A 27,186-nucleotide genomic window follows, 5' to 3' on the forward strand; every position below is an offset into this window, starting at 1 on the left:
AGTATGTCTGATAATATTTTTTCTTCTGGACAAAGTCTGATTTGTTTTAATTTGGCTAGAAAAAAAGCAGTTTTAAATTTTTTAAATGCCATTTTAAGATGAAATAAATCAGTTATTAGAGTTGAGTTATTAAAGCTATTATGTTTAGAAATGTGCTGAAAAAAAATCTTCCCTACGTTAAACAGAAATTGGGGAAAAAAATAATTCAGGGGGGTTAATAATTCTGACCAACTCAATATTAATGAAAAGCATAATAATTTAAAAATGTTATTTTTATTTGAAAGACTTCTTAAAGCAATGCTGTAATATAATAATAAGATAATAATAATATAAATGTGTGTGTGTTTAATTTTTAAAGCGTATATATTATTATTATTATTTTTACTATTATTATTCATTCTTTCATTTTCTTTTCGACATAGTCCCTTTATTAATCAGGGGACTAAGTCGAAGTGGAATGAACCGCTAACTTATCCAGCATATGTTTTATACAGCGGATGCTCTTCCAGCTGCAACCCATCACTGGGAAACATACAGACACACTCTTTCACACACACTGTACCACATGTTTTTATTTTTGGACTTGTGGGGGAAACCGGAGCACCCAGAAGAAACCCACGCAAACACGAGGAGAACATGCAAACTCCACACAGAAACGCCAACTGACCCAGTTGAGGCTTGAACCAGCGACCTTCTTGCTGTGAAGCGAACGTGCTACCCAATGCGCCATCGTGCAGCCCCAATCTTATTATTATTATTATTATAGAGATAATATATAGAGATGTTAATTAGTGTTATTAAAAAAATCTAATTAATTTGCCGTTAATATTTTATATAATACCCAATTTTTTTTTACTAACATTTTATATTAGCTTATATTATTATTATTATTATTATTATTATTATTATTATTATTATTATATGTATCTATTGTTATTTTTATTTTTATTATTATTATTATATGTATCTATTGTTATTTTTATTTTTATTATTATTATATGTATCTATTGTTGTTGTTGTTATTATTATTATTATATGTATCTATTGTTGTTGTTATTATTATTATTGTTATTATTATTATTATTATTATTATTATTATTATTATTATTATGGAGTTTGCATCTTCTCCCTGTGTTGGCGTGCTCTGGTTTCTCCCACAAGTCTAAAAAATATGCAGTACAGGTGAATTGGGTAGGCTAAATTGTCCATGGTGTATGTGTGTAAATGGGTGTGTATGGATGTTTCCCAGTGATGGGTTGCAGCTGGAAGAGCATCTGCTGCATAAAACATATGCCGGATAAGTTGGCGGTTCATTCCGCTGTAGCAAATCCAGATTAATAAACTGACATAGCGGAAAAGAAAATTAATTATTGAATGAATATTAATATAAAATGTACAAAAAATCATAAACTTCATTTTTGAGAGATTTAGTATTCATAAATATAAAACCTGCAAATAATATAACATGTAAATATTTTCTATAATGCCAAATTGTATTTAATTTGTTTATTTTATTCAAATTTAAAATGATCTCATTATTACTGTTATGATTATTATTAATAACAAGGATAATAATTTTCCTATTCACTGCTTTAAAGTACAACAAACATACAAAATGACAGAATATTCGATATAATATAAATTTTGTTCTTTATAATTTTCATTAAATATCTAGTGAAGGAGTAAAGGTCTGCAGTGAAGGTCTGCTGTGTGATTGCATGGTTCTCTAATTCAGCAGGTTGATGATGAGCAGAGGCCAGTGGAGGAAAGGTCATCAGTGATGTGGCAGAGTCTCCTGTCAGAGTCTCATTTGCTGTATAAACAAAAGAAACAATGGGATTTCCCATATTTATATATATAGAATAAAAGAAAAATACAGTCAAAATGATTCGCCCTCCTGTGAATTTTCTTTTTCAATTATTTTCCAAATGTTTTTTTTTACAGAGCAAGGAATTTTTAACCGTATTTCCAATAATATTTTTTTTTCTGGAGAAATTATTTGTTTTATTTCGGCTAGAATGAAAGCAGTTTTTTATTTTTAACATCAATATTATTAGCCCTCTTAAACTATTTTCGACTGTCTACAGAACAAACCATAGTTAAAATGACTTGCCTAATTACCCTAACTTACCTAATAATCTAGTTTAAACTTTGATGACAAGTATACATATTTTTGCAACTGTGAGACGCAACAACATATATAATTAAAAGCAAAAATATATTTATTTTTACTCTCTTATAATAAAATAATTTTTTTAAATGTATAAAAATCTTTTTTTTCCAGTGCCTTGGACTAATTTTTGCTGTTTGACCTGATGAATCTTTTACCCAAAGAGCACTGACATTATTTAAGCTACCCCTGAGCACTTTTTGTTTGATTTAGGATATTTTAAAATGTATTTCGGGGTAAATACTGTATATATAATCAATTTAATTTTTTACAGAAATTGCAATAATAAGTACCCGTTTTATTTGACACCATGGTATTATTCTTTTAACCCAAAAGCTCGATTTAGCCCAAGTCAACATACTATGTACAGTATGAGGTTTAGTAGTACCACCACAGTATATATTACTTCAGATTGCAGGTTCCTCACGTCTTGTTTACATATCATATCACGTCTTCATCTGAATAAATCAGCATTTGTTGTTAAACACGGCACTGTAAAGTGTTTCACCTCTCCTTATCACGCCATAAAACCGATCGGTGAACTGTGAAGCTGTAGATTTAGTATTAACCATATCGACTGTGTCATCGCGTCCTTAATAATAATAAAAACATATATCATACACGCTCCTCACGTACGGTGCGTTTATGGCGTCACGTGATCATAACACTGGCTTCGTCTGCTTTTTTTTTTTTTTTTTTTTTTTGGCTGACGGAGATTTTAATTTCGCCAGCAGCACTGAAATCACTCAGCGTTCACATGAAGCAAAAGGGGCAAAAGTTGCATCTGCTTTCCAGCCTCATTAATATTCATGAGGTGTGGGCGGAGTCAGAAGATCGCCAGCTTTAAAAAAGCAGAGTCTGAATGTTCGACACCCACAGAAACTCTGAGGATAACCACCGACAAACAAGGAATTATCATCCGAGCGGGTTCTTTAACCTTCGACAAGTGAGTATATGTACTTTATCTGAGTATAAATGAGTATATTTAACTGTTACACTATTATATCCGACATCGTGCTGTACTGTCTTTATTCAGACTTGCAAATTATACACCACAGGCTATTAGAAAGGGAATGATATTCAATTTTAACGTCTGTAGTGTTGTACGTATTTTATTGTGACAATTTCTTATTTTTATTTTATTATAACCTATATTTAAGGCTGAAAAATGTAGTTCTGTTTCCCTGAATCCTCTTTTGATGCATGAAGAGCCTTTTCTGTGTTTATGTTGAATTGATTTTCCACCTAATCATGCAAATGTTTGAGAAGGGAAAATTATGATCAGATATTCTCTGTATACTCAAAACAATATGAATAAATGAATATAAAAATATCAAAACTTAGTGTGATAGGGATTAAAATGCACTGCAAGTGCACTAAATATGGAAAACATTTTTTATGTATAATAATAATAACTATTATTACTGTTATAATAATAACTATTATTATTATTATTATTGTTATTATCATTATTATTAATTAGAAAAAAAATTAGTTTAATATTTTTATGAATTATTGTATTATTTTAATGATAAAATCTATGAATTTTTAAATAAATATGTAAATAAATATAAATAAAATAAAATAAATACAAAAATTTAGTTTTCTAAACAGCACATCAATTTTTTTCTTTTATATTTATATATAATTTACTACAGCGTATCAAACTAATTTAGTTTTATCTTCACATACTTACTTTTCCTTGCTTTCTCCCTTAGACAAAACTCCAGAATGGACACCATGCATGAGCTCATCCCTTTCGCCAAGGAAATGCTGAGCGCTGGTCCCTCAAAAGGCTCTCTGAAGATCTACCTGGTGGGCGGCACATTTGCGGTCCTGGGAATGGTGAGCGGAGTGGTCCAGGTGGCATCTTCCCTCTTCCCGGACCACGAGGAACCAGACTTTGACATGCTGAAGGTGCGGGAGGTCCTGCCAGTAAAGCAGCAGGTCCAGGAACCGCAGACCAGCATTCCTGAAGATGAAGAAATGGATGCGGTGATGGAGGCAAAAGCCAAGGAGCTTCCCTCAAACAGACAGCGGAGGATGAGCTTCAGAGCTCACGCGTCATAAAGCTCATGCATTTATGAAGGAAGTTGAACCGGAATGGAGGTCTGCTTGTGCACTGACTGGTGAAGCATGTCATTGAGGAACAACTGATGAACTGGGATAAATGACTTGATCGATTAGGACTGTTACGTATGTCTGCTCTGATGGTGTAATGATGTATTTTTTGTATGATAAAACAGATGATGTATTATTTATAAAGGATGTATAGAGTCGTGTGTAGAGTGTGCTAGATTTCACTGCTGTGAAATAAAGCTATATTTGCTCGATCTGTGTGGTCTGGGGTGGTCGTTTAATGCTATGATTTGTGTATTTTATTTGAATATGCACACACTAATGGTTACAGTTTTTCTCAGTCGCTTTGGTGCGTTTTATCGCAACACTATTTACATTTGCACAACAGTTAATGCATTTCTCAAAACAATTAGTCATTTGTGCACATCACAGTAGCAGTTTCTCATTCCTTCCAACACATTGCAAATGCTATTGGTCATGCATCAACTGCTTTCATACAACTCTCTGCTGTCTTAACATTATCATCTGCTTATGTCATGTCAGTCAAAATTAACTAAACTTGTAAATGCTGAATAGTCATTCCATATAAAAATAAAAGTCCTATTTTCATTAATTGAGAGATTACATACAAAAATGTTGAACTAGTTGTCAAAATCTGTCAAGCTAATTTTATTAACAAAAAATCTTTTTTTTTTCTCGAAAATGTCTTCTGAATTGAACAATTTAATAAATGATATACAGATCATTGTATGTTGTAGGTTCAGTTCCGATATGTATTGCACTATTGTTTACAGTTGTGCACAGCTCTACTCAAAGGAGGTTTGTGTTTGTTGTACAGTTTTTCTCAGTCGCTTTGGTGCATTTCTAACTGCACTATTTACATTTGCACAACAGTTAATGCATTTCTCAAAACAATTAGTCATTTGTGCACATCACAGTAGCAGTTTTTCATTCCTTCCAACACATTGCAAATGCTTTTGGACATGCATCAGTTGCTTTCATACAATTCTCTGATATTTATAGCATTCTCATTTGCTTATTTCATGTCAGTCAAAATGAACTAAACTTGTGAATGCTGAATAGTCATGCCATATAAAACTAATAGTACTCATTTCATTATTTGAGTCTTTACATACAAAAATGTTGAACTAGTTGTCAAAATCTGTCTAGCAAATTTTATCAAAAAAAATAAAAATCTTTATTTTACTGAAAATGTATGTTAAATTGAACAATTTCATGAATGATTTAGACCTACAGTTAAAGTCAGAATTATTAGCCCCGTTTATTTTTTTCCCCAATTTCTTTTTAAGGGAGAGTAGATGTATTCAACACATTTCTAAACATAATAGTTTTAATAACTCATTTCTAATAACTGATTTATCACGATGACAGTAAATAATATTTGACTAGATATTTTTCAAGACACTTCTATACAGCTTAAAGTGACATTTAAAGGCTAAACTAGGTTAATTAGGGAAACAGGTTAGGATAATTAAGCAAGTTAATGTATAATGATGGTTTGTTCAGACTATCAGAAAAAAATATTGCTTAAAGGAGCTAATAATTTTGTCCTTAAAATGGCTTTTAAAAAATTCCACTCCAGCCATAACTCACCTTATATCTGTTGTCAAGCATCTAAAAATACAGCTCCTGAGATGAAGAGCATCTGACAGTCAGGGCTAATGATGAAACTTCTGCTCAGACAATGATCTGAGGACAGCAGCGATGTTTACGAGCGAGCTAAATGCTGCATTGTGTAACTCAATGGTGGAGACGCCACTGTTACTTCATATGTGCTTTAATATATCTCTGAAATCACGCAAAGACTTTTAAAGTGCGTAAAAGAGTATTAAGAGTTGAGCATGATACGACGTAAATACTAGTTAGCGCCCATAGCTATATACATTAGATGTGAAAAAAAAAACAAAAAAAAAAACATTAGATGTCGCCTACCCTGATGTTGTCTATTGGAAGGAATGCGTCAATAGAGTCGCCATTTTAGTACAGGGTAGCGCTCCTTTGAAACGAACGCCATCTAGCGGTCACATAATCGAATGACTAAATATTATGACAACTTGATAAATATATATAACTCGACATTACTTTTTTTCCTCACCACCACACTGGTCTTTTTCACAAGACAAAATTTTGTTGTTGGAAACTGTATTTTATATACCTAAATGTGACTTTTGCATGCTAAAAGTACTTGAGTAAGAGACGTTTTACTTGATTTGGGTCATTAAATACTCCCTATGATGTATGTAGCCTATACCTGCTGAAGTCAACCTAAAACCTACAGTAGGTTGACATAAAACCTAAACAACACCTATTCTTGTCTTAGGACATTTTATTTGGCAAATTTTAAAATAACAGTAAGTTTATGACATGTTAAATATATAGTATAATTTGCTGTTTTTTAACATACAGAATAATAATAATAAAAACAGTTATGAAACAACCATAACATAACACCAAATGTTGACTAATGAAGATACATTTATAACAACTATTTATTTGTTAGACTACTGTATTGTCAAACCATGTTGCATACAAATGCATTCAACAGACTTATATGACAGTGCATTGCTGTAGAGGACAAATAAAACACGAGACAGGTGTTTAGAAAGAGTATAGTTTATTTAGTTTGATATGCAAACTTATCTAAACAAGACACACTTTCAGAAAACAGCCCCGAAACATTATAATGCGCGCGCTTGTGAATAGAACCCGCGGTAGTCTTCAACTGATGTCTTCAATAGTCCTTCTTTGCTCAACAGCTCAGCTGAAAAACAAAGCAAAACATTACAACAGTCAGACATAGAGCAAAGAGCATAGAATTACCAAGAGGCGACACTCTACAATTTGGAGAAACAATTACGCGCTTTTAGAATAAATTAAACAAAAACAAAGCAGCTGCTTTCCATCGCGACAGCAATGACGATCGATCGCGATCACTTCAAAATGGCGGAATCCGGGTCTGTTGCTCTTGGTCATTCTAAGCTCTTTTCACAAAGTTAAATAATAACAGTTACCATGGTTTCTATTTCAACTATAGTAAACTAAAGTTTGAAACTATAGTTTAAAAAAGAAGATGAGTGGGCCTCGCTACTCCCACCCACCATAACCCTCGCAGCGAGGTCCCACTACCGGCCCCCCGTGTTTCCCTGAGGGTCCTCAGGGGTTGTTTGCTCCCTGCCTAGGGCTCAAAGGCCGCCTCGCCCCAGGGAGTGCACGAGAAGACCGGGCGCCAGGCCGTGCCAGTATTCACTGGATGTTGCTCGGCGGCACATTTCGAGCAACAAACACGTAATGTTCTTCGCGATATTGCGTTTATGTACGCAAACCGCAAGGAACTACAGCACAGACGGGCCCGGGTGAAGCTTCACGAAGCGGACTTCGTGAGATTGGCGTGGCTCCACTCGTACCGTCGGTATTGAACTCACCTTGGTCAAGTACAAACTGCTACACCGGGCGAACTGACACCGCTGACTGAGAGCACACAAGCTTTATAGGAATACATATGCAAATTTTTACAAGGCACGTCACTGTTGTCTCGTTGTCATGGCGAGCGCTGAAGAGGGCTCACCTGATTGGAGGACACAGACTCGGGAATCTGCGTCACGGGGAGTTGCCGTCTGCTGTGGATAAAAATATAGTTTAGACTACAGCAAACCCTCCACTCACTGACAAACAGCCTCTTTCATAAAGATTTATTCCACAGGTCTGTCATAATCAGGCAAATATACATTACCATACAGAATATCGGCCTCTTCTGATGCGCCACACGTTAAATAACGCAATAGTTCAAGACACACGTTTGCTTTTTTTAACGCCCATTCAATCGATAACATTCGAATCAGCTGGTCCAGTCTACTGTGAGAAAAATCATGACATCTCAGTTATGAAGGCGTTATCCGTGTTACTGACAGAAATGAAAACTATTATTAAAATATAAGTACTAGATAAAATATTACCTGTTAAAAGTGACAAAAAATAAAAAATAAAAAATTATACAAAATTAAAATTAAATGAAAAAAAAAAATATATATATATATATATATATATATATATATATATATATATCTATATATATATATATATATATATATATATATATATATATATATATATATATATATATATATATATATATATATATATAATAGTAAATTAATAGTAATAGTAAAATAATAACACATATTAGTACAATAAAAGTAGAAAACCACCAACTTCAAACGTTCTATCACGACTGCACGACTGATCCGTGACTTTTATTTTAAAATCAAAGCCGGAACAGGAACTGAGGGCCGGGTTCTTCAGGGAAGTAAACAAACCCGAGTTTCTCAGGCTGAGTGAGATTCACCGGAGTGAGTGCTCAGATTGGCGAAACATACATTGTTCGTGTTTCTTACCGTCAGCAGAGAATGTGAGTACAACTGTTTGACAGACTTTAACTGTGTTTTTTCTTCATCAAACCTCTTTATTATGTCGTAAAAATGCTGACAAACAGTTTATGACGAGGTTTCTGACACATAACGCAGCTGTTTTTTATCACCGTTTGTCCGTTTGATATTTACGGTACGTTACTTTCAACCACGCATTGTTATTACTGTTTTTAAAAAGTGACCGACTGAAAACAAACAACGAGTTCACATTTGAAAACCTAATTCTTTTTTCTATCTATCTATCTATCTATCTATCTATCTATCTATCTATCTATCTATCTATCTATCTATCTATCTATCTTAAATGTATTCATTGCTTGATCAGCATCTTTCTAAATAACTAGTTTTGAGACTGTACATCCATGTAAAGTTTGTTTCCATCCATCCATCCATCCATCCATCCATCCATCTAGGTTTAACTTATCATCATTTTAATAATAGCTAGTTTTGAGACTGTACACTCATGTAAGGTATCTATCTATCTATCTATCTATCTATCTATCTATCTATCTATCTATCTATCTATCTATCTATCTATCTATCTGTCTATCTATCTGTCTGTGTGTCTGTGTTTCTATCATAATAATACCTTTTATTTATTTGCGCCTTTCAAAGCACTCAAGGACACCTTACAGCAGATCACAAGCACATCATAAAAATGCAAGTGAATGTGCAAAGGCAGAGAATTCCATAACTTTTGTGCTGCACAACTGAAAGCCCTGCCACGAAATGACTGTAACTAGTTTCTGTAAAAATTACTTTGTATTATGTGACCTCTTGTATTTTGTTAATCATGAACAATTTCATTTATTTACTTCTAAAGCACAAATAAACATCAATAGTTGGCCACCGTATGATATAAATGTATAGCAGAAACATACAAATGTATGTAAAATAAAAATAGATGCATGTCAAGACCGTGTACTGTAGGTTTGTGAATTAAAAAGTAATTAAGTTATTATCGTAATTGTCTGTTTACCGTAATTGTCATTAATAATAATAATAAAAAAAAAATAAGACAAAAGCTTTTTAAATATTTTGGATGATCACTGATCACACTATAATGTTCACAGATTTAATTGTAATTATTTTGAACCGTAATAATTGTTGGTTTATTTATTTATTTATTTATTAGTACCACTTAGAACAAAATAGCCGTTTCTTTTTATAACTTTTCAATGTGATTCATTTTTTGTTATATTCAAATTTTTTATAATAATAATAACAATTATAATTATATTATTAATATTTGATTACTTTTACAGAAATAGTAAGTAATACTATTATAATAAATAAAATAAATTTTTATAAAGTATTACTTTTGCCATTTATTTAGTCAGTTTCTCTTTTAATAGGTATACACTTACAGTAAACACTTATTTTAGAACAAAAAAACTTTAATATTCTGCACTCTTACATTTTTGACTTCTATTTTATTGAATTGTTTTTAACATAAGAGCCTTTAAGAATTAATTAATTTATTTATTTATTATTTTTTTTGCTTTGAGCCCTTAAGCTGCATATGTATCAGTAAATTAGATCTATGGATCAGCATTTCTTGAATACAATCTACTAACATAATGGCCCCTTAGGTAGGAGTCATACAGTAGATACATATGTATATCTTTGGGTTGGATTTATGTAATTTTGAGGATACTATGCATTGTTTGTTATCAAAAGATAACTCAGAGCTATAGTCGAGGATATGTTTAGACTGAACACCCTCTTCGGTGGACTTTGTAACATTACATAATCAACATTGCACACTAATTGAAGCTGAAGGTGTAATACCACTACAGAACCCATTTAATGGGACAGTTCACTTAGTCACCCTTTAGTTGTTCCAAACCTATTTGACTTTTTCCTGTTGAACTCAAAAGAAGATATTTTGCAGAATACTGTAAGTCTGTAGCCATTGACTTCCATAGTAGGTAAAGCAAATACGATGGAAATCATTGGTTACAGGTTTTCAGCTTACTTCAAAATATCTCCTTCACTTGTTCCAGGCCTTTTCTCTGTTGAACACAAAAAAAGATATTTTGAAGAAAGCTGGAAACATGTGACCCTTGACTTCCATAGAAGGAAAAGCAAATACTATGTAAGTCAATGGTTAGTTTTCCAGCTTACTTCAAAATATCTCCTTCACTTGTTCCAAACCTGTTTGACTTTCTTTCTTCTGTATGTTCAAAAGAAGATATTTTGAAGAAAGCTGAAAATCTATAACCATTGACTTCCATAGTATTTGCTTTTGCTACTATGGAAATCAATGGATGGTTACAGGTTTCCAGCTTTTTTTCCAAAATATTTCCTTCGCTTGTTCAAAACCTTTTTGACTTTCTTTTGTCTCTTTAATTTAAAAGAAGATATTTTGAAGAATGTTGTAAACATTTAACCACTGATTTCCATAGTAGTAAAAAATACAATGGAAATCAATGGTTACAGGTTACCAGCTTTCTTCAATATATGTCCTTCACTTGTTCCAAACCTGTTTGACTTTCTTCCGTAAGCTCAAAAAAAGACATTTGGAAGAATCCTAAAAACCTTTAACCATTGACTTTCACAGTATTTGCTTTTCCTACTATGGAAGTCAATAGTTACATTATCTCTTCTTCACTTGTTCCAAACCTGTTTGACTTTCTCTCTTTTAAACTTAAAAAAGATCTTTTAAGGAAAGTTGAAAACCTGTTGACTTCCGTAATACGAAAATTACTATAGAGGTCGATGGATGGTTACTGGTTTCCAGCTTTCTTCAAAATATCACTTTCGTTTGATCCAAACATGTTTGACTTTCTTCTGTTGAACACAAAAGAAGATATTTTGAAGAATGCTTGAAACATGTAACCACTGATATCCATAGTAGGAAAAAGCGAATACTATGGAAGTCAATGGTTACAGGTTTCCAGCTTACTTTAAAATAACTTCCTCACTTGTTCCAAACCTGTTTGACTTTCCTCTTTAAGCTCAAAAGAAGATATTTACAAAAAAGCTCTAAACCTGTAGCCATTGACTTCCATAGTATTTCCTTTTCCTTCCTACGGAAGTCCAAACCTGTTTGACTTACTTTCTTCTGTTGAACTCAAAAGTAGATATTTTGAAGAATGCTGGAAACCTGTAACCATTGACTTCCATAGAAGGAAAAACAAACACTGTGGAAGTCAACGGTTACAGGTTTCCAGGTTCCTTCAAAATATCTCCTTCACTTGTTCCAAACCTATTTGACTTTCTTTTGTAAGCTCTAAAGAAGATATTTTGAAGAATGTTGGAAATCTGTAACCATTAACTTCCATAAAAGGAAAAGCAAATCCTCTGGAATTCAGTGGTTGCAGGTTTCCAGCTTTCTTTAAAATATCTCCTTTGCTTGTTCAAAACCAATTTGGCTTTCTTTTTTTTCTGTTGAACTCAAAAGAAGATTTTTTGAAGAATGTTGGAAATCTGTAACCATTAATTTTCATAGAAGGAAAAGCAAATACTATTGAAGTCAACGGTTACAGGTTTCCAGCTTTCTTCAAAATATCTTCTTTTGTGTTTAACAGAAGATTTGTAACAAGGAGAAATTTTGAAGTACGCTGAAAACCTGTAACCATTGACTTCCATAGTAGGAAAAGCAAATACTATTGAAGTCAATGGTTACAGGTTTCCAGCTTACTTTAAAATACCTCCTTCGCTTGTTCCAAACCTGTTTGGCCTGCTTGAAACTCTTAAAGATTTATAATCCATTGAGGGTGATTAAAAATAACGAGGTATATTTACATTTTTGGGTGAACTATTCTTCAATCAGTTTCTCGTCATAACTAACTTATGATGTGGTGTTTTTTTCAGGTTAGAGTTTCGCGTGTGTGAAAGATAATCGTATGAACTGTCACACTGCATCACCACCGAGTGTAAAACAGCAGCATGTCCAGGAAGCAGTCTGGGAAGCCCATCAAAGGGAACAGAAAGTATGACCTAGAGAGGAAGAGGGATGAGAGAGCGGCCCGTCGAGCTCTGGCTAAAGACAAGAAGAACAGGCCTCCAGGAGACGATGGAGAGGAGTTTGTCAGCTTCTCCAATCAGCTGCAGGCTCTGGGGCTCAAGCTGCGGGAGGTGCCTGGAGACGGGTATGAGCTTTAGAAAATAATCTATTTATTATGAGCCTGGACCATAAAACTGTCTTAAGTTATATAGAGCTAAGGTATGTTTGTAGAAATAGCCATCTATGCATTGTAGAAGTCCAAATTACCAATCTGTATTTAATGCCAAAAATCATTAGAATATTAAATTACAAATTGTAAAAACAGTCAAAAATTGCAAATTGTACCCCTTCCCAACATAGAAAACCATCAACAATAAAAAAAAAAGTGTAATTATTTGGTGTCATGGCATTGCAATCAAAAAATGTCATTATTATAATGGAAGTCAATAAGGCCAAAACAGCTTTTTCAAAAGCATTTTCTCAAAATATGTGTCAGAATAAGATTTGTCACTGAAAATCATCTACAGGCATCACTGCTTTTCAGTTACAAAAATAGTAATAGTTTTTCATCAACAAAAATCAGTAATAGTTTGTTTAAACTGAAGAATACTGTGTGCACAGCCACTAGATGGCGCTGTTAGCTCATACTGTTCACAAACATGCGTTCAAAGGTAAAGGTACATAAGAAAAGATCAGTTACATGCATTTAAAAAAAAAATGGATAAATTAAAATTATTGCTTAGTTACAATTTCCTGTTTGAAGGGTCAGTGTATCTTTTGGACATTGGATTTTCATTTTAGAAACATATTGAAAAAAGAAAAACGAGTCTTTTTTTAAAATTTTTGTTTTAAAATTAAAAAACTAAAATTGAAATACAATGTGCTTTTTTTGATTTTCGTTTTTGAATTTTGTGCGTAGAGTTGCTGAAGTTTGCCCTGCGCTTTTGTGTTTTTTTTTTTTAAGAAACTCATTTGGTGCATCAATCTTGTCAATGCTATTATTCCAAAAGGTAATGATTCGCACTCAAGTAGTTGCTTTGTACTGTTTTGATTTTTCTTCTTACATTCTTCGGGTGATTCAAAGACCCAAGTTCATTTAAAGCAGTATGTCAGTAACCATTGACTTCCGTAATACGAAAATTACTATGGAGGTCGATGGATAGTTACTGGTTTCCAGCTTTCTTCAAAATATCACTTTCGTTTGATCCAAACATGTTTGACTTTCTTCTGTTGAACACAAAAGAAGATATTTTGAAGAATGCTGGAAACATGTAACCACTGACATCCATAGTAGGAAAAAGCGAATACTATGGATACTGTGTGCACAGCCACTAGATGGCGCTGTTAGCTCATACTGTTCACAAACATGCGTTCAAAGGTAAAGGTACATAATTTGGTTAGAACAAAAACTCCTTTAATATGGAAAATATTTCTTCTATCGCGTGCCGTTGCATTTATATAGAACACTCGCTTCTGTTGTCGTCAATCTGTCAACCTGGGGTTCGTTCTTCGTACGTGGATTACTCAGTTAGCTGGATTTGGATATTGACAATTTGACACGATCCAGGATCATTTCGTTCTTCAAAGCTAATCCGAGACTTTGTGTCATAGCAACAGTTCTGCAAGCTCAAACCTGATCGGAAGCAGGTTCAATTCATATAAACAGGATTAGATCGGGTCAGTTCATGCAAAGAAAATACTGAAAGTATGTACCAAATGCTGATATTTTCTTACAGTAATAGTTATATACACTTGGGAAAATAGTAACTATTTTTAACTATATATAAAGTTATATATTAATAAAACTTAGGCAATCTGCACTCCGAAATGAAAGTACAAAGACTGCCACCTTGTGGTGCAAAGCAAAAACTTATTGATATGAACTTTTTAGATTTGTGTATAATAGAAATGCACAATATGTGACTTTTTAAAAAGCAATAATACATTTATGCAGTCATAAACATGTTTTGACAGCTAATATTACAGTGATTTGATGCTTCACAAAAGTTGCAGACGCCTTTACCAATATCAAAATGCTTTTGTAAACATCCAGTTATTCTTTACACCGATTAAAAAACTATTTTTACTACTATTATAAAGAAAATCTAAATGTAGAACTAAATACATTGATATGCATTGAAATACATGATGAATACTCTTGACATATGAAAAGCCTGCAGCTCACAACAAATATGGAAAGTTATTGCGTATCATATTTAACAAACCGTTTACTGCTAATTTGATGTAATTTTGCTCGCACGGATAATTGAATATTAATCAGATGATGTCATTACGCTGCTGTGCAGTCAGCCAATCGTTGCATTGCTGATCATGATTTCGAGGATCGATAGATCTGTCCTTCACAACACACGCAGCGATCTCAGATCAGTTTATCCAGACATTCTAATCTGATTCGCGAACTTGTTTGAAGAACCAAATTATCGAGAGATCAGTCATCAAGATTGAAAGATCCAGGATCTGCCAAATCATCTTAGATCATTTAAGCGAGGTACGAAGAACGGACCCCAGCTCTTGCGTTTGTTTGATCTTGGAATGCAATAGCTAGTTCAACCACTGGGCATCAAACTTACATACTACACCTTTGAAGTGAATCCATAACAAATGCAGGATATTTACCAGTCAGATCAGTCAGAGTTCATATGTAATTATCGGAGTATGTTCAATTGTTGGCATAGCACTTATCAGTTTTGAGGAAATGAAGAAAAGGTTGCCATACAGTCTGAAATTGGTGTTGAGGTTTCAGTTCCAAGGAGAGTATCATCCGTTTGAGCTGAATGACTTGAAACAATTCATCCATCCATGCTTTATAACATTGAGGCTCATGAATTGTGTTTTCTAATATGGCGATATGCAATTAATCGTAATGGATAACTGTGATGGTCATATTTATATGCTGATCATTTAAGGAGTTATGTTATGTTCTCCTTCAGGAACTGTTTGTTTCGGGCTCTTGGAGATCAGCTGGAAGGTCATTCGCGGGGTCATCTGCATCTGCGGCAGGAGACCGTACACTACATGAGGACTCACAGGAACGACTTCGAGCCCTTCGTTGAAGATGATGTGCCTTTCGAGAAGCATTGTAAGAGAAAGCTAAATATGCTTCTGGTTAAAATGAACAGGGCTGAAATATGCTGCAAACTGACATGCAAATGATTGTATTTTATTTCCCCCTTTTTATTTCTTGTAAGTATTTGGAAAAAGGAGTGCTCTGGTATTCATTGCACTTTTGCATTCTACATTATTTTATTGTTAATATATAAAACATTCTTAAAAAATCACTTAAACTAAAATGTAGTGCTGGGCAGAGATTATTTGTTATTAATAACATTCAAAATAAAAGTTTTTTTTGACATCATATATATCTATATCTATATATATCTTGTCACATTAGAATTATAAGGTTCTATCTGACATTTTTATCAAAATTGATTTATTGACATATTCTACTGTATATGTTTACATTATGGGATTTTTTATAAGTTGTTTACATTTTAAGACTTTTTATTTTTAAACAAATGTTACACACATACTGTTTGCTGTGGAATGCAAAAACTTTAAAGCTTATTATCTCAAAATCATTCAGAATTCAGATAGAACCTTATAATTCCAAGGTGACTATATATATTTATATATATAATATTATGTATTATTATGTACTTGTGATACATACACAACCCGTCAAAAGTTTGGGGTGAGTATGATTTTTAAATGTTTTTAAATAAGCTTCTGCTCACCAAGGATGCATTTATTTAATCAAAAACACAGTACAAATTGTAAAATAGTGAAATGTTATTATTATTCCACTGATTTTTAAAGATTAATTTTCAGCTCCAGTCTTCACTGTCACATGATCCTTCAGAAATTACTCTAATATTCATAATTCTTGTTGTTGTTGTTGCTGTTGTTGTTATTATTATTAATGGTAATATTAATAAAAGCAATAATGACTGGAGTAATAATTTCATTTGAAACTACATACAATAAGTAAGAAATAAATATTTCAATAACTAATTTAAATATATTCATAATTTAATTAATAATTATTAATTAATTAATAATTTAAATAAATATATATATATATTTTTTTTTACATTTAATAAATGCCGCCTTGATGAACAGAATAAAAAAAAATGACCCTACTCTTTTGACCGGTAGTGTACATGGAAATAAATCTGTACAAAACAATTTTGTTGCATAGATATTAAAGTGTATATATAATTTGTGTCGTATACATATAGATTCATCCATTCATTTTTCTTTGGCTTTGTCCTTTATTTATCAGGGGTCATAGTACACACACTTAAATTTTATCAAAACAAACGTTTAATTTGGATGAGATTAACCATGATGATTTTTTGCCTAGCACTACTAAAATGTTAATTTAAATATTTTTAAAATATCCTTAAATAGTGTAATGCCAAATTAATAGTACTAACAAAACACAAAAAAACTTACTAAAAGCAAAGTATTCAAGTGCATTACTGCAGAAAAACCTATTATCACTGAAATCACTTTTATAATTCATATAAAATTTAACCACAATAAACTAAACTGAACTTAAACTTTCATTTTAGTATTATCGTCTATGTTAAACTACTTTGACACAATCTACATTGTAAAAGCGCTATAGAAATAAAGATAAATTCAATTTAATTTAATTTAAACAGTCATGAGGCAACAATCTGTGAATATAACCAGCTTCTAAATGGTAAAAAATATAATTAATTAATTTTTTTAATAATCACATTTGATAAAAACAGTCAGCTGAAACACTTTGATTGACATTCTCCCTTTGTACGTATTATCAGAGTGGGAAAGCCCCACCCATCAGTGACCACCTCTCCCTCATTAGCATAGGACGTTAGTCTTGTTTTTGAATCTGCCACTGTACATACATACATGCAGTTGTAGCTCTGCCCTCTTTTCAAAAGAGCACAATCTCATTTGAATTTAAAGTGACAGTCACCAAAACGGTACAATTAGGATCAAAGCCGAAAAGCGGCAGTTATTAAACATTATTTGTGTTATTTAGAGCTGAAACTTCACATATACACTCTCTAGGCACATCAGAGACTTATTTAACATCTTGTAAATAGGGGCATACTAGGCCCCCAATAAATAATTCTTGTCATTTAAAGAATGCTTTGTGTTTTTTGTTTTCCCAGTGACAAACCTCTCGCAGCAGGGCACGTTTGCTGGAAATGACGCCATCGTGGCCTTCGCTCGCAGCCAGCAGCTGAAAGTGGTTATTCATCAGCTGAACGCTCCTTTGTGGGAGGTGATGGAGCATTTGTTCGTTTCATATTCATGTGAATCTGAAGTGCTTTTTCATTCATGCCTCATTTTTGTTGTTGCTTTGTTTAGATTAAGGGTACAGAGAAGCCATCATGCCGAGAGCTACACATCGCATATCGATATGGTGATCATTACGACAGCGTCCGCAAAACTGGAGACAATTCAGAGAATCCAGCACATCTACGCATAGAGGTAAAATACACATCCGAAAAAACACACTGATTTTCTGGAGTCCTCCGTGAGAGTTTTGGAGAATGTACTGTATATTGAAAGACTTTTTTTATTTTTATTTTTTGTTAATTTTACCCTTCACAATATATTTGAATTACTAGCCCATGGACCATGTATAATTAGGGCTAGACATGAACTTCTTTTGATCACCAGCAACTGCGGCTAGTAGTTTTCCAACATTAATAGCCACTCACCATTTTCACTAGCCACAATTTTGTTGTTGGGAAAATATATTTCATACACATAAATTTGACTTTAACATGCTAAAATTACTTGCTTTAGATTTTGTGTATGAGCTCAATTATCATGAGCAACTGGGTCATGGTTTCATAGTGTTGGAATATCTAGCCAATTCCATGCGTGTTCAATAAGAAAAGGTCTGGAGAGGGTTTTCTTCAATGCCAAAAATATTAGTAATTTATTAATTACAAATGAATAATTCGATGACAGAGCTCTGGGTTATATTACCCCAATGCAATACAAGAATTGCATTCAAGAGGTTCGCAACTAACATAAATTTCCTGCCTCCAGCATATATACACAACTGATCTTAACAGGTGGAGTTTTGGTGTAACGTCACTTGTCAGTCATTGTTCAGTCCTCCATTGGCCGCACCTTCGACATACTTCCTCTTTTTCTACGAATTCTCTGCACAACAATAAAAGCATCAACTGTCTGTGCTCTGTGTTCAGTTTTAACACCTCTCTTCAGACAGGAAGTTTCTGCTGAGCTGAATTCAATTTTGGACCCGCATCTATCTACTTCTGCAAAAATGCTAATTAGTATGCACAGCACTCACCCACAACGGTAGAAGTTCAGTTAATAAATGACCCTTACATGACCAATACAAATAATTGTTGATTAAAAGAATAAGAGACAAAAATAATAAAAATGATTCCTATTTTACAACAATAGCATTACAATTAGTTTTTATTTCACATGAATTTTCAGAGCTCAAAATGAAGGATTTACCAAATTTATATCTGACCACATTAAATGTAAATAATTAATTATTTCTAAACCACAACATTTAAATGCGTCAAAACAAGCATAATAAAAAATTAATAGCTGCATATTATACTATTAACATATGCACAGTAATCTGTCCTGGCTAAAGGTCTCAGATCACCAGTTAACTACACCTAAATGGGGAGTTAATCTCCCATTAAAGCAATGTTGTTGTAAAGAATATAAGTAGGCTAGGCTATAGCCCCGACTGGTTACTAAATTCTAATAATATTTAGCACTATAATCTTCTGTGACACTGCTTTGACACAATCTACATTGTAAAAGTGCTATACAAGTAAAGATGAATAGAATTGAATTAAATCTTCTCCTGTTTTCCTTTAACAGAGTCTGAATAATTCCAGGCGGTTTGGCGAGGGTCAGAAGGAAAGGTCGAGAGGCGCATCTCCGTCACGCTCTCTGTCTGAAGATGAAGAGCTGATCTTGAGTGTCCTCTGCGCTGACAGTCAGTCTGCCTTTAATATCACTGTTTTCAACCTTTAAACTCTCTCAACATGCTCCAACCAGTTGTTTTGTGTGTGCTCAGGTCTGTCAGACAGTTTATGTCAATCAAGTGCCACATCAGAAGCAAGCCACAGTGATTGGCAAGAGCCTGAACTCAACAACCAATCATCACAGGGAGATTCGGCTGCAGGAACACAGCCTTCATGTCAAGGCCTGCAGGCTGAATGTAGTGAAAACACGTCGCCAGCAGAGGGCGCCGTGTCACATAAAACAAAGGTAACTTATTTTCATTGATCAAATGTTGGATATTTCAGAGTTATTTTTATTATTATTTAGATACTGGTAAAGTTTTTTGTTATTTATTGTTATTAATTTATTCATATGTTATTGAAATTTAAGTATTTAAAGTTAAACTAAAATAAAATAGGAAATAATTCATTGGCTGCTTTTTTGTATTTATTTTATATAAGGTTATATTTTCTAAGTGTAAGGTTTTTGTAATTTTATATTATTTGCATGTTTTTTTATTAGTTATTTTTTGTTTTAGTACATTAAATTTCAATAAATAAAAACAAGAAACTAGTCTCACATAAAGTCAAGGTAACAGATTTCAAATAATAAAAATGTTAATTTTGGACGTTTTTAATATCATTGAGGTACTTTTATAGTATTCATGATGTATTATTTTATTTATATATAATTATATTTTTTATTATTTATTTTAATAACATATTATTTTGTTTTAAATTTAATTAGTTGTTTTTAAACAAAAATGTGTTAATTATTTTTTTCTCTATATGATTTATTATATTATTATTATTATTATTGTTATTATTATTATTATTATTATTATATTTCAGTATGTTAAGTTAAACCAAATTAAAGTAAATTGTTAACTGGCGGTTTTTTTCTATTTATTTTATACAAGGTTATATTTTGTTATTGTAATGTTTTTGTAATTAGATATAATTTACATTTTTTTAATAGTTATCTTTTGTTTTAGTACATGAAATGTCAATGAATAAAAACAAAAAAGTAGTATTACATAAAGTCAAGGTAGCTGAGTTTTAAAAAATAACATTTAAAATGGATAAAACAAAATAAAATGGATTTTGGACGTTTTTAATATCATTGAAATACTTTTATAGTATTTATGATGTATTATTTTATTTATATATAATTGTATTATTTATTTATTTATTTTAATTGCATATTTAGTTGTTTTTAAGAATTTTTTTTAAATATAAATTATTTAATATATTACTGTTATTATTTCATTTTAATATGGTAAGTTAAACTAAATTAATGTAATTTGTAATTGGCAGCTTTTTTGTATTTATTTTATTTGACGTTATGTTTTGTAGTTTGGATAAAAAGGTATCTTTTTTATTAATAATTTTTTTATTAATAATTTTTTATTAATAATTTTTTTAGTACATTAAGTTATTGTTTTGTTTTATTTAAATCTGTTGTTTTTCAGTAAAACATTTCACTAAATGCAAACACAAAACTAGCACTAATTGAATCGATATACTTTTTTTATACAGTATTTTATTTCAGTTGAAATTTATTTATGATTTTTTGTTTTAGTTACAGTTGAAGTCAGAGATATTAGCCCCCTGTTTATTTTTTTCCCCAATTTCTGTTTAACGGAGAGCAGTATTTTTCAACACATTTCTAAACATAATAGTTTTAATAACTCATCTCTAATAACTGATTTATTTTATCTTTGCCATAATGCCAGTAAATAATATTTGACTAGATATTTTTTAAGACACTTCTATACAGCTTAAAGTGACATTTAAAGGCTTAACTAGGTTAATTAGGTTAACTAGACAGGTTAAGACAATTGGACGAGTATTGTAGAACGATGGTTTGTTCTGTAGACTATCAGAAAATATATAGCTTAAAGGGGCTAATAATTTTGACCTTAAAATGGTGTTTAAAAAATTAAAAACTGCTTTTATTCTAGCCGAAATAAAACAAATAAGACTTTCTCCAGAAGAAAAAATACTATCAGACATACTGTGAAAATTTCCTTGCTCTGTTAAACATAATTTGGGAAATATTTGAAAAAGGAAAACAAATTCAAAGGGGGCTAATAATTCTGACTTCAACTGTATTCTTTTTTTTTTTTTTTTTTTTTTTTTAGCTTTTTATGTTCGCATACCTTATATATTAAAAATTTTGCTTTTAGTTTTAGCACATTAAGTTGTAGTAAATAAATATAAGAAATGCTGATTTTGTAATTACGGGAAATTATACATTTGATTTAATCTATTTGTTTATTTATTTTTTAATAATATATTATATTTATTATTATTAATTATATATGTATTTGTAATTACTATTATTACTTTTTTTCAGTTAAAGTTAAGTTTTGTTGTGTTTTTGTTCATTTCTCAATATAATTATGTAAGTTTTATTTATTATTATTATTATTAATAATATTAAGTGTTTGTTGTTTTATTTTAGTTAAAGATTAAACTTGTTGTGTATTTTTGTTCATTTCTCAGTATAATTGTGTACATATTTATTTCAGTTTAGTTTGGAAATGAAAACAAAATTTGGGCTTGGCACCAAACTGAAATAAAATAGTTTTTTATATAATACTCATTCATTTTCTTTTCCGCTTGGTCCCTTTATTAATCCGGAGTCGCCACAGTGGAAAGAATCGCCAACTTATCCAGCACATGTTTCATGTAGCGGATGCCCTTCCAGCTGCAACCCATCTCTGGGAAACATCCATATACACTCATTCACTACAGACAATCTTAGCCTACCCAATTCACCTGTAGCGCATGTCTTTGGACAGTGAGGGAAACCGGAGCACCTGGAGGAAACCCTGAGAACATGCAAACTCCTTACAGAAACGCCAACTGACCCAGCCAAGGCTCAAACCAGGAACCTTCTTGCCATAAGGCGACAGCACTACCAACTGCGCCACTGCATCACCCTTTATATAATATAATTATTAATATTATATTTTGTGCAATAATGCACTTTTTAACTGTTGTGTATTTTCATCCATATTTATTTCCGTTCAGAAATGGAAATAAAAATATTAAAATAATATAGGTTTTATATAATATAATTCATTATATTACATTTTGTGCAATAATGCAATTTTTAATAATATTATAACTAACATTATGTTTATTTTTTAATATGTCTACAAAGTCCTTTTTTTATTCAGGTTATTTTAGTTCATCACTTCTTTAAACTACAATTTTGGCAAAAATTTTGTTTAAATTAACAAATGTTTTCAAGTTGGTTGGTTTGTTTGGTTGTTTGTTTTTTGTTCAAGTAAAATAACACTAAATAAGAAAAAAAGAATGAAACTAAAACTATTATTTGTTGTGTTTCCTAGCTCTCTAATAAACAAAGGAAAGAGCAGCAGCGGCTGGAGAAGAAGAAGCGTCAAGAGGAGAGACACAGACAGAAGGTTTTACAGAGCAGAGGGTCAGAACCAAAACACGATCAGAATCAAAACACAGCCGACACGGTCACCATTGTGCCAGCGCTCAACACGCTGAGCATCTGAACACACACCTAAACAAACCCGCAGACTCTCTCCTCTAACTCCACAGGAGCCGTAGCGTGTTTTTCTTTAGCATGGACGCGATGCCAGGATCAAGTCACACAATAATCCTGCTTCATTTCAGTCTAACCATCTGCACTCCGCCAAAGATCTCTGGGAAAGGGAACTAAAATATTCGAGAAGGGTTTAATTAATGATGGACCACCACAGGGGGCTTTTTATTAGTTCACGAAGCGTTCAGTGCTCTCCTTAGGAAATAATCATGCTTTCACTTTTCACGTTCAGACGGCTGGGTATCTTCGTGTTCGTTGAAAGTCTCCAAATAAACCTTTCAAACGGGTTTTCAGTTGTTTGTTAAATGTTATTTGCTGAAACACAGAAAAACTTGTATTGGGTGTTTTTTTTAATCTAATATAAATGATACTTTGTTTAATATGTGTATATACCTTTTTTGCTTTTATGCCAAGGAAGCACTTTCATTATTTCTTTAATGGTAAGTAAATATGAATATTTTTTAAATGTTTTTTTAATTAATGTAAACTTAACGGCCACTTTATTAGGTACACCTTTCAAACTGATGGTTAACACAAATTTCTAATCAGCCAATCACATGGCTGCAGCTCGATGCATTTAGGCATGTAGATATGGTCAAGAGGTTACAACTGAGGTCTGCAGAAGAGCATCTTTGAACGCACAGCACGTCCAACCTTGAGGCGGATGGGCTACAGCAGCAGAAGACCACACCGGGTGCCACTCCTGTCAGCTAAGAACAGGAAACTGAGGCTACAATTTGCACAGGCTCACCAAAATTGGACAATAGATGATTGGATAAACGTTGCCTGGTCTGATGAGTCTCGATTTCTGCTGCAACATTTAGATGGTAGGGTCAGAATTTGGCATCAACAACATGAAAGCATGGATCCATCCTGCCTTGTATTTTCTTGGCACACTTTGGGCCCATTAGTACCAATTGTGCATCGTGTCAATGCCACAGCCTACCTGAGTACTGTTGCTGACCATGTCCAACCCTTTATGACCACAGTGTACTCCACTTCTGATGGCTACTTCCAGCAAGATAACTCGCCATGTCATAAAGCGCAAATCATCTCAGACTGGTTTCTTGAACATGACAATGAGTTCACTGTACTCAAATGGCCTCCAAAGTCACCAGTTCTCAATCCAATAGAGCACCTTTGGGATGTGGTGGAACGGGAGATTCGCATCATGGATGTGTAGCTGACAATGTCAATATAGACTAAAATCTCATTGGAATATTTCCAGTACCTTGTTGAATCTATGCCACAAAGGATTAAGGCAGTTCTGAAGGCAAAAGGGGGTCCAGTTCCCGGTGGCTAGTGAGTGTATAGTGCTGGGCAAGTATTAATCGCATCGAAAAAAAAGTTTGTTTTGATGTAATGTTTGTGTGTGTCAAAACATTTAATAACAATTTAATAAGAACAGTCTCAAGTATATGCATGCATGTGTGCCTTTATAATACATATACAGAGTACACACACTTAAATTATGTCAAAACAAACTTTTATTAATCGTGATAAATATTTGCCCAGCGCTTATATTCATTATATTTAATAATATATATTTATATACATACATAAAATATAGCCCTCCTGTGAAATTTTAAGTCCTTTTCAAATGTTTCCCAAGTGATGTTCAACAAAGTAAGGACATTTTTCAAAGTATCTCTTATTCTATTTTGTCTTCATGAGAAAGCCTTTTTTTTTGCTCTTTTAATTTGGCTGAAAGATTTATTAATTTTTTAAAATCATTTTAGAGGTGAATATTATTCTCTAACTTGCCTAATTAACCCAGATAAGCCTTTAAATAACACTTCAAGCTGAATACTAGTGTATCGCAAAATATCTAGTTAATTATTATGAACCGTCATGATGGCAAAAGACAAAAGAAATTAGTTATTAAAACTATTATGTTTAAAATGTGTTGGAAAAAAAGTCTTTGTTAAACTGAAATTTGGATATGTTAGAAAAAGATGTAAAATTTCACAGGAGGGCTAATAATTTTGCATTCGATTGTATTACTGTTATTAGAAGCTAATTAGACTAGTAAATAATGTTAATATCCATCCAGAAAAACATGCAGAATAAAATGTAATATTAATTTCACAGAAATGCATTTATTTGTGTGCTAATTATCCCTAATTATCACAAAAGATGACTATATTAACAAAAAAAAAATTTTATTTAAAAAACCTGGCAAATATATTACTCCCCAGTAAATAAATGTTACTCCGAGACATGAACTGAATTAGTTCCTGTTTATTCAGTAATTTAAATCGGTAACATGTGGCCAACCTGCCATAATGTTGCAATAAACAGACACACAAAGTATCAGAAGCTGAATTTTTGGAATAGCTTTTTCAAAAGAGAGAGAGAAAAAGCATGACACATTCTTCCAAAATGACCCTGAAATAATAATGGATGAAGCTTTTTCTGGTATGTCTTGATGAGTAGTGATTTTTTATAAACAAATTTCAGGAGAGACACAATCAGTTTTGACGAGGCTAATTCAGTATTATTGACAATCATTCTAGTATCCGATCAACTTAAGCCCAAACCCCTATAAATAGTCAAAAACGTCGTAGCCCTGTTTTCTCTCAACTTCAGCATCCCTCCACCACCCCAACTACTAACTATTAAACCCGATACCTACTTAAATCTGAGGTGGGAGCGTTCTGGAGCCAGGCTAGACACTGTGCTCGGACCCTTTCTCTCTCTTTGGCTATCCTGATAAGAGGAATAACACAAGTTAGGGTGTCTTTTTGACGTCAGTATTACAATACAAAAATTGATACAATATTCTATTCAGTCAAATATCTGTAAGTGTGAACTTGTGAAATATGTGTGGTGGTTTATATTTGATATTTGAATGACTAATATGCACAAATTGATTCACATTAGAAGAAGTCTGTAAGAACAAATTGTAGATTCACTATTTGTAGAATTGTAAAAACAACCCCTGACGTCAATAGTAGAAACAAAAAATACTTTGGAAGTCAATGGCTGTTTTTTCCAACATTTTTAAAAGTATCTTCTTTTGTGTTTTACAGAAGGAAGAAACTCAAATATGTTTGGAACAAGTGAAAGATGAGTTAATGATGACAGAATTTTCATTTTTGGATGAACTGTCTCTTTAAGACCTTAAAAAACACCTGTCTGCGAACAAATATGCAAAACAAACCGGAAATATGAACAGATGAAGCCGTTGATTTATATTTGAAGTGCTTCTAAACTTTTATGGATTTGTTTCTTCTGTTTAAAACAAAACAATATACTCTTAAGAATGTTGGTGAAACAGCCACCTTTGACATTCATAGAATTAACAAAATACTATGGAAGTTTTCCAACATTTTTCAAAGTATCTTTTTTTTGTGTTCTACAGAAGAAAGAAACTCAAATATGTTTGGAACAAATGAAGTGTGAGTAAATGGACCGATTTTTCATTTTTGGCTGAACTGTCTCTTTAAGACCTGAAAAAACACCTGTCTGCAAACAAATATGCAAAACAAACCTGAAATATTGATGAAAAATGTGCAACAAACTTATCAGGAGAAGGCGGTTGACTTATATTTGATATTTGAAGTGCTTCTAAACTTTGATAAATGTCTTTCTTCTGTTGAAAACAAAACAGTTATGCTCTCAAGAATGTTGGTGGAAAATAACCATTGACATCCATAGAATGAACAAAATACTATGGAAGTTTTCCAACATTTTTCAAAGTATCTTTTTTGTGTTTTACAGAAGGAAGAAACTCAAATATGTTTGGAACAAATGAAAGATGAGTTAATGATGAGAGAATTTTCATTTTTGGGTGAACTGTCTCTTTAAGACCTTAAAAAAACACCTGTCTGCAAACAAATATGCAAAATGACCCTAAAATATGAACAGATGAAGCTTTTTCTGGTTTGTCTTGGTAAATAATGTGCAACAAAATTATCAAGTATAGG

The 27,186-nt window shown here is 32.4% G+C and overlaps 2 protein-coding genes and 1 long non-coding RNA gene across 7 annotated transcripts; 2 read left to right on the forward strand and 1 right to left on the reverse strand.

The window, feature by feature from the left end:
• Positions 1–1,575: 1,575 nt before the first annotated feature.
• LOC147838274 (uncharacterized) lies at positions 1,576–4,003 on the reverse strand. Its single transcript, XR_015524103.1, has 2 exons — positions 3,867–4,003; positions 1,576–1,813 (listed from the first exon to the last, which is right to left on the reverse strand). It is a non-coding gene; the product is annotated as an uncharacterized LOC147838274 (long non-coding RNA).
• g0s2 (G0/G1 switch 2) lies at positions 1,816–4,503 on the forward strand. Of its 2 annotated transcripts, XM_087306057.1 has the most exons (3): positions 1,816–2,079; positions 2,163–3,116; positions 3,889–4,503. In XM_087306057.1, the coding sequence occupies exons 2-3, from the start codon at positions 2,980–2,982 to the stop codon at positions 4,238–4,240; spliced, it is 489 nt and encodes a 162-aa protein (XP_087162183.1). In that variant the 5' UTR covers positions 1,816–2,079; positions 2,163–2,979; the 3' UTR covers positions 4,241–4,503. The 2 variants fall into 2 exon arrangements, with proteins under 2 accessions (XP_087162183.1, NP_001122215.1); NM_001128743.1 differs by lacking the exon at positions 1,816–2,079 and having other exon boundaries at positions 2,931–3,116; positions 3,889–4,301.
• A 3,304-nt stretch (positions 4,504–7,807) lies between these two features.
• Positions 7,808–23,544, forward strand: otud3 (OTU deubiquitinase 3). 4 transcript variants are annotated; one of them, XM_087305452.1, is made up of 8 exons: positions 7,808–7,904; positions 12,416–12,791; positions 15,598–15,746; positions 17,833–17,945; positions 18,032–18,154; positions 19,547–19,664; positions 19,746–19,939; positions 23,034–23,544. In XM_087305452.1, exons 2-8 carry the CDS (start codon positions 12,589–12,591, stop codon positions 23,205–23,207), a joined length of 1,074 nt encoding a protein of 357 aa, XP_087161578.1. In that variant the 5' UTR covers positions 7,808–7,904; positions 12,416–12,588; the 3' UTR covers positions 23,208–23,544.
• The last annotated feature ends 3,642 nt before the right edge of the window (positions 23,545–27,186 follow it).

The sequence above is a fragment of the Danio rerio genome, chromosome 23, assembly GCF_052040795.2.
Source record: "Danio rerio strain M-AB ecotype USA chromosome 23, GRCz13ab, whole genome shotgun sequence".
NCBI classification, from domain to species: Eukaryota; Metazoa; Chordata; class Actinopteri; order Cypriniformes; family Danionidae; genus Danio; species Danio rerio.

What these genes read in the sequence shown, in the direction of transcription:
- g0s2 (XM_087306057.1), top strand. Translation starts at nt 2,980, where the DNA reads ATGAGGTGTGGGCGGAGTCAGAAGATCGCCAGCTTTAAAAAAGCAGAG. An exon ending in GGTTCTTTAACCTTCGACAA is followed by an intron (nt 3,117 to 3,888) that starts GTGAGTATATGT and finishes TTTCTCCCTTAG; the next exon opens with ACAAAACTCCAGAATGGACA.
- otud3 (XM_087305452.1), top strand. Translation starts at nt 12,589, where the DNA reads ATGTCCAGGAAGCAGTCTGGGAAGCCCATCAAAGGGAACAGAAAGTAT. An exon ending in TGTGCCTTTCGAGAAGCATT is followed by an intron (nt 15,747 to 17,832) that starts GTAAGAGAAAGC and finishes TTGTTTTCCCAG; the next exon opens with TGACAAACCTCTCGCAGCAG. An exon ending in TGAACGCTCCTTTGTGGGAG is followed by an intron (nt 17,946 to 18,031) that starts GTGATGGAGCAT and finishes TGCTTTGTTTAG; the next exon opens with ATTAAGGGTACAGAGAAGCC.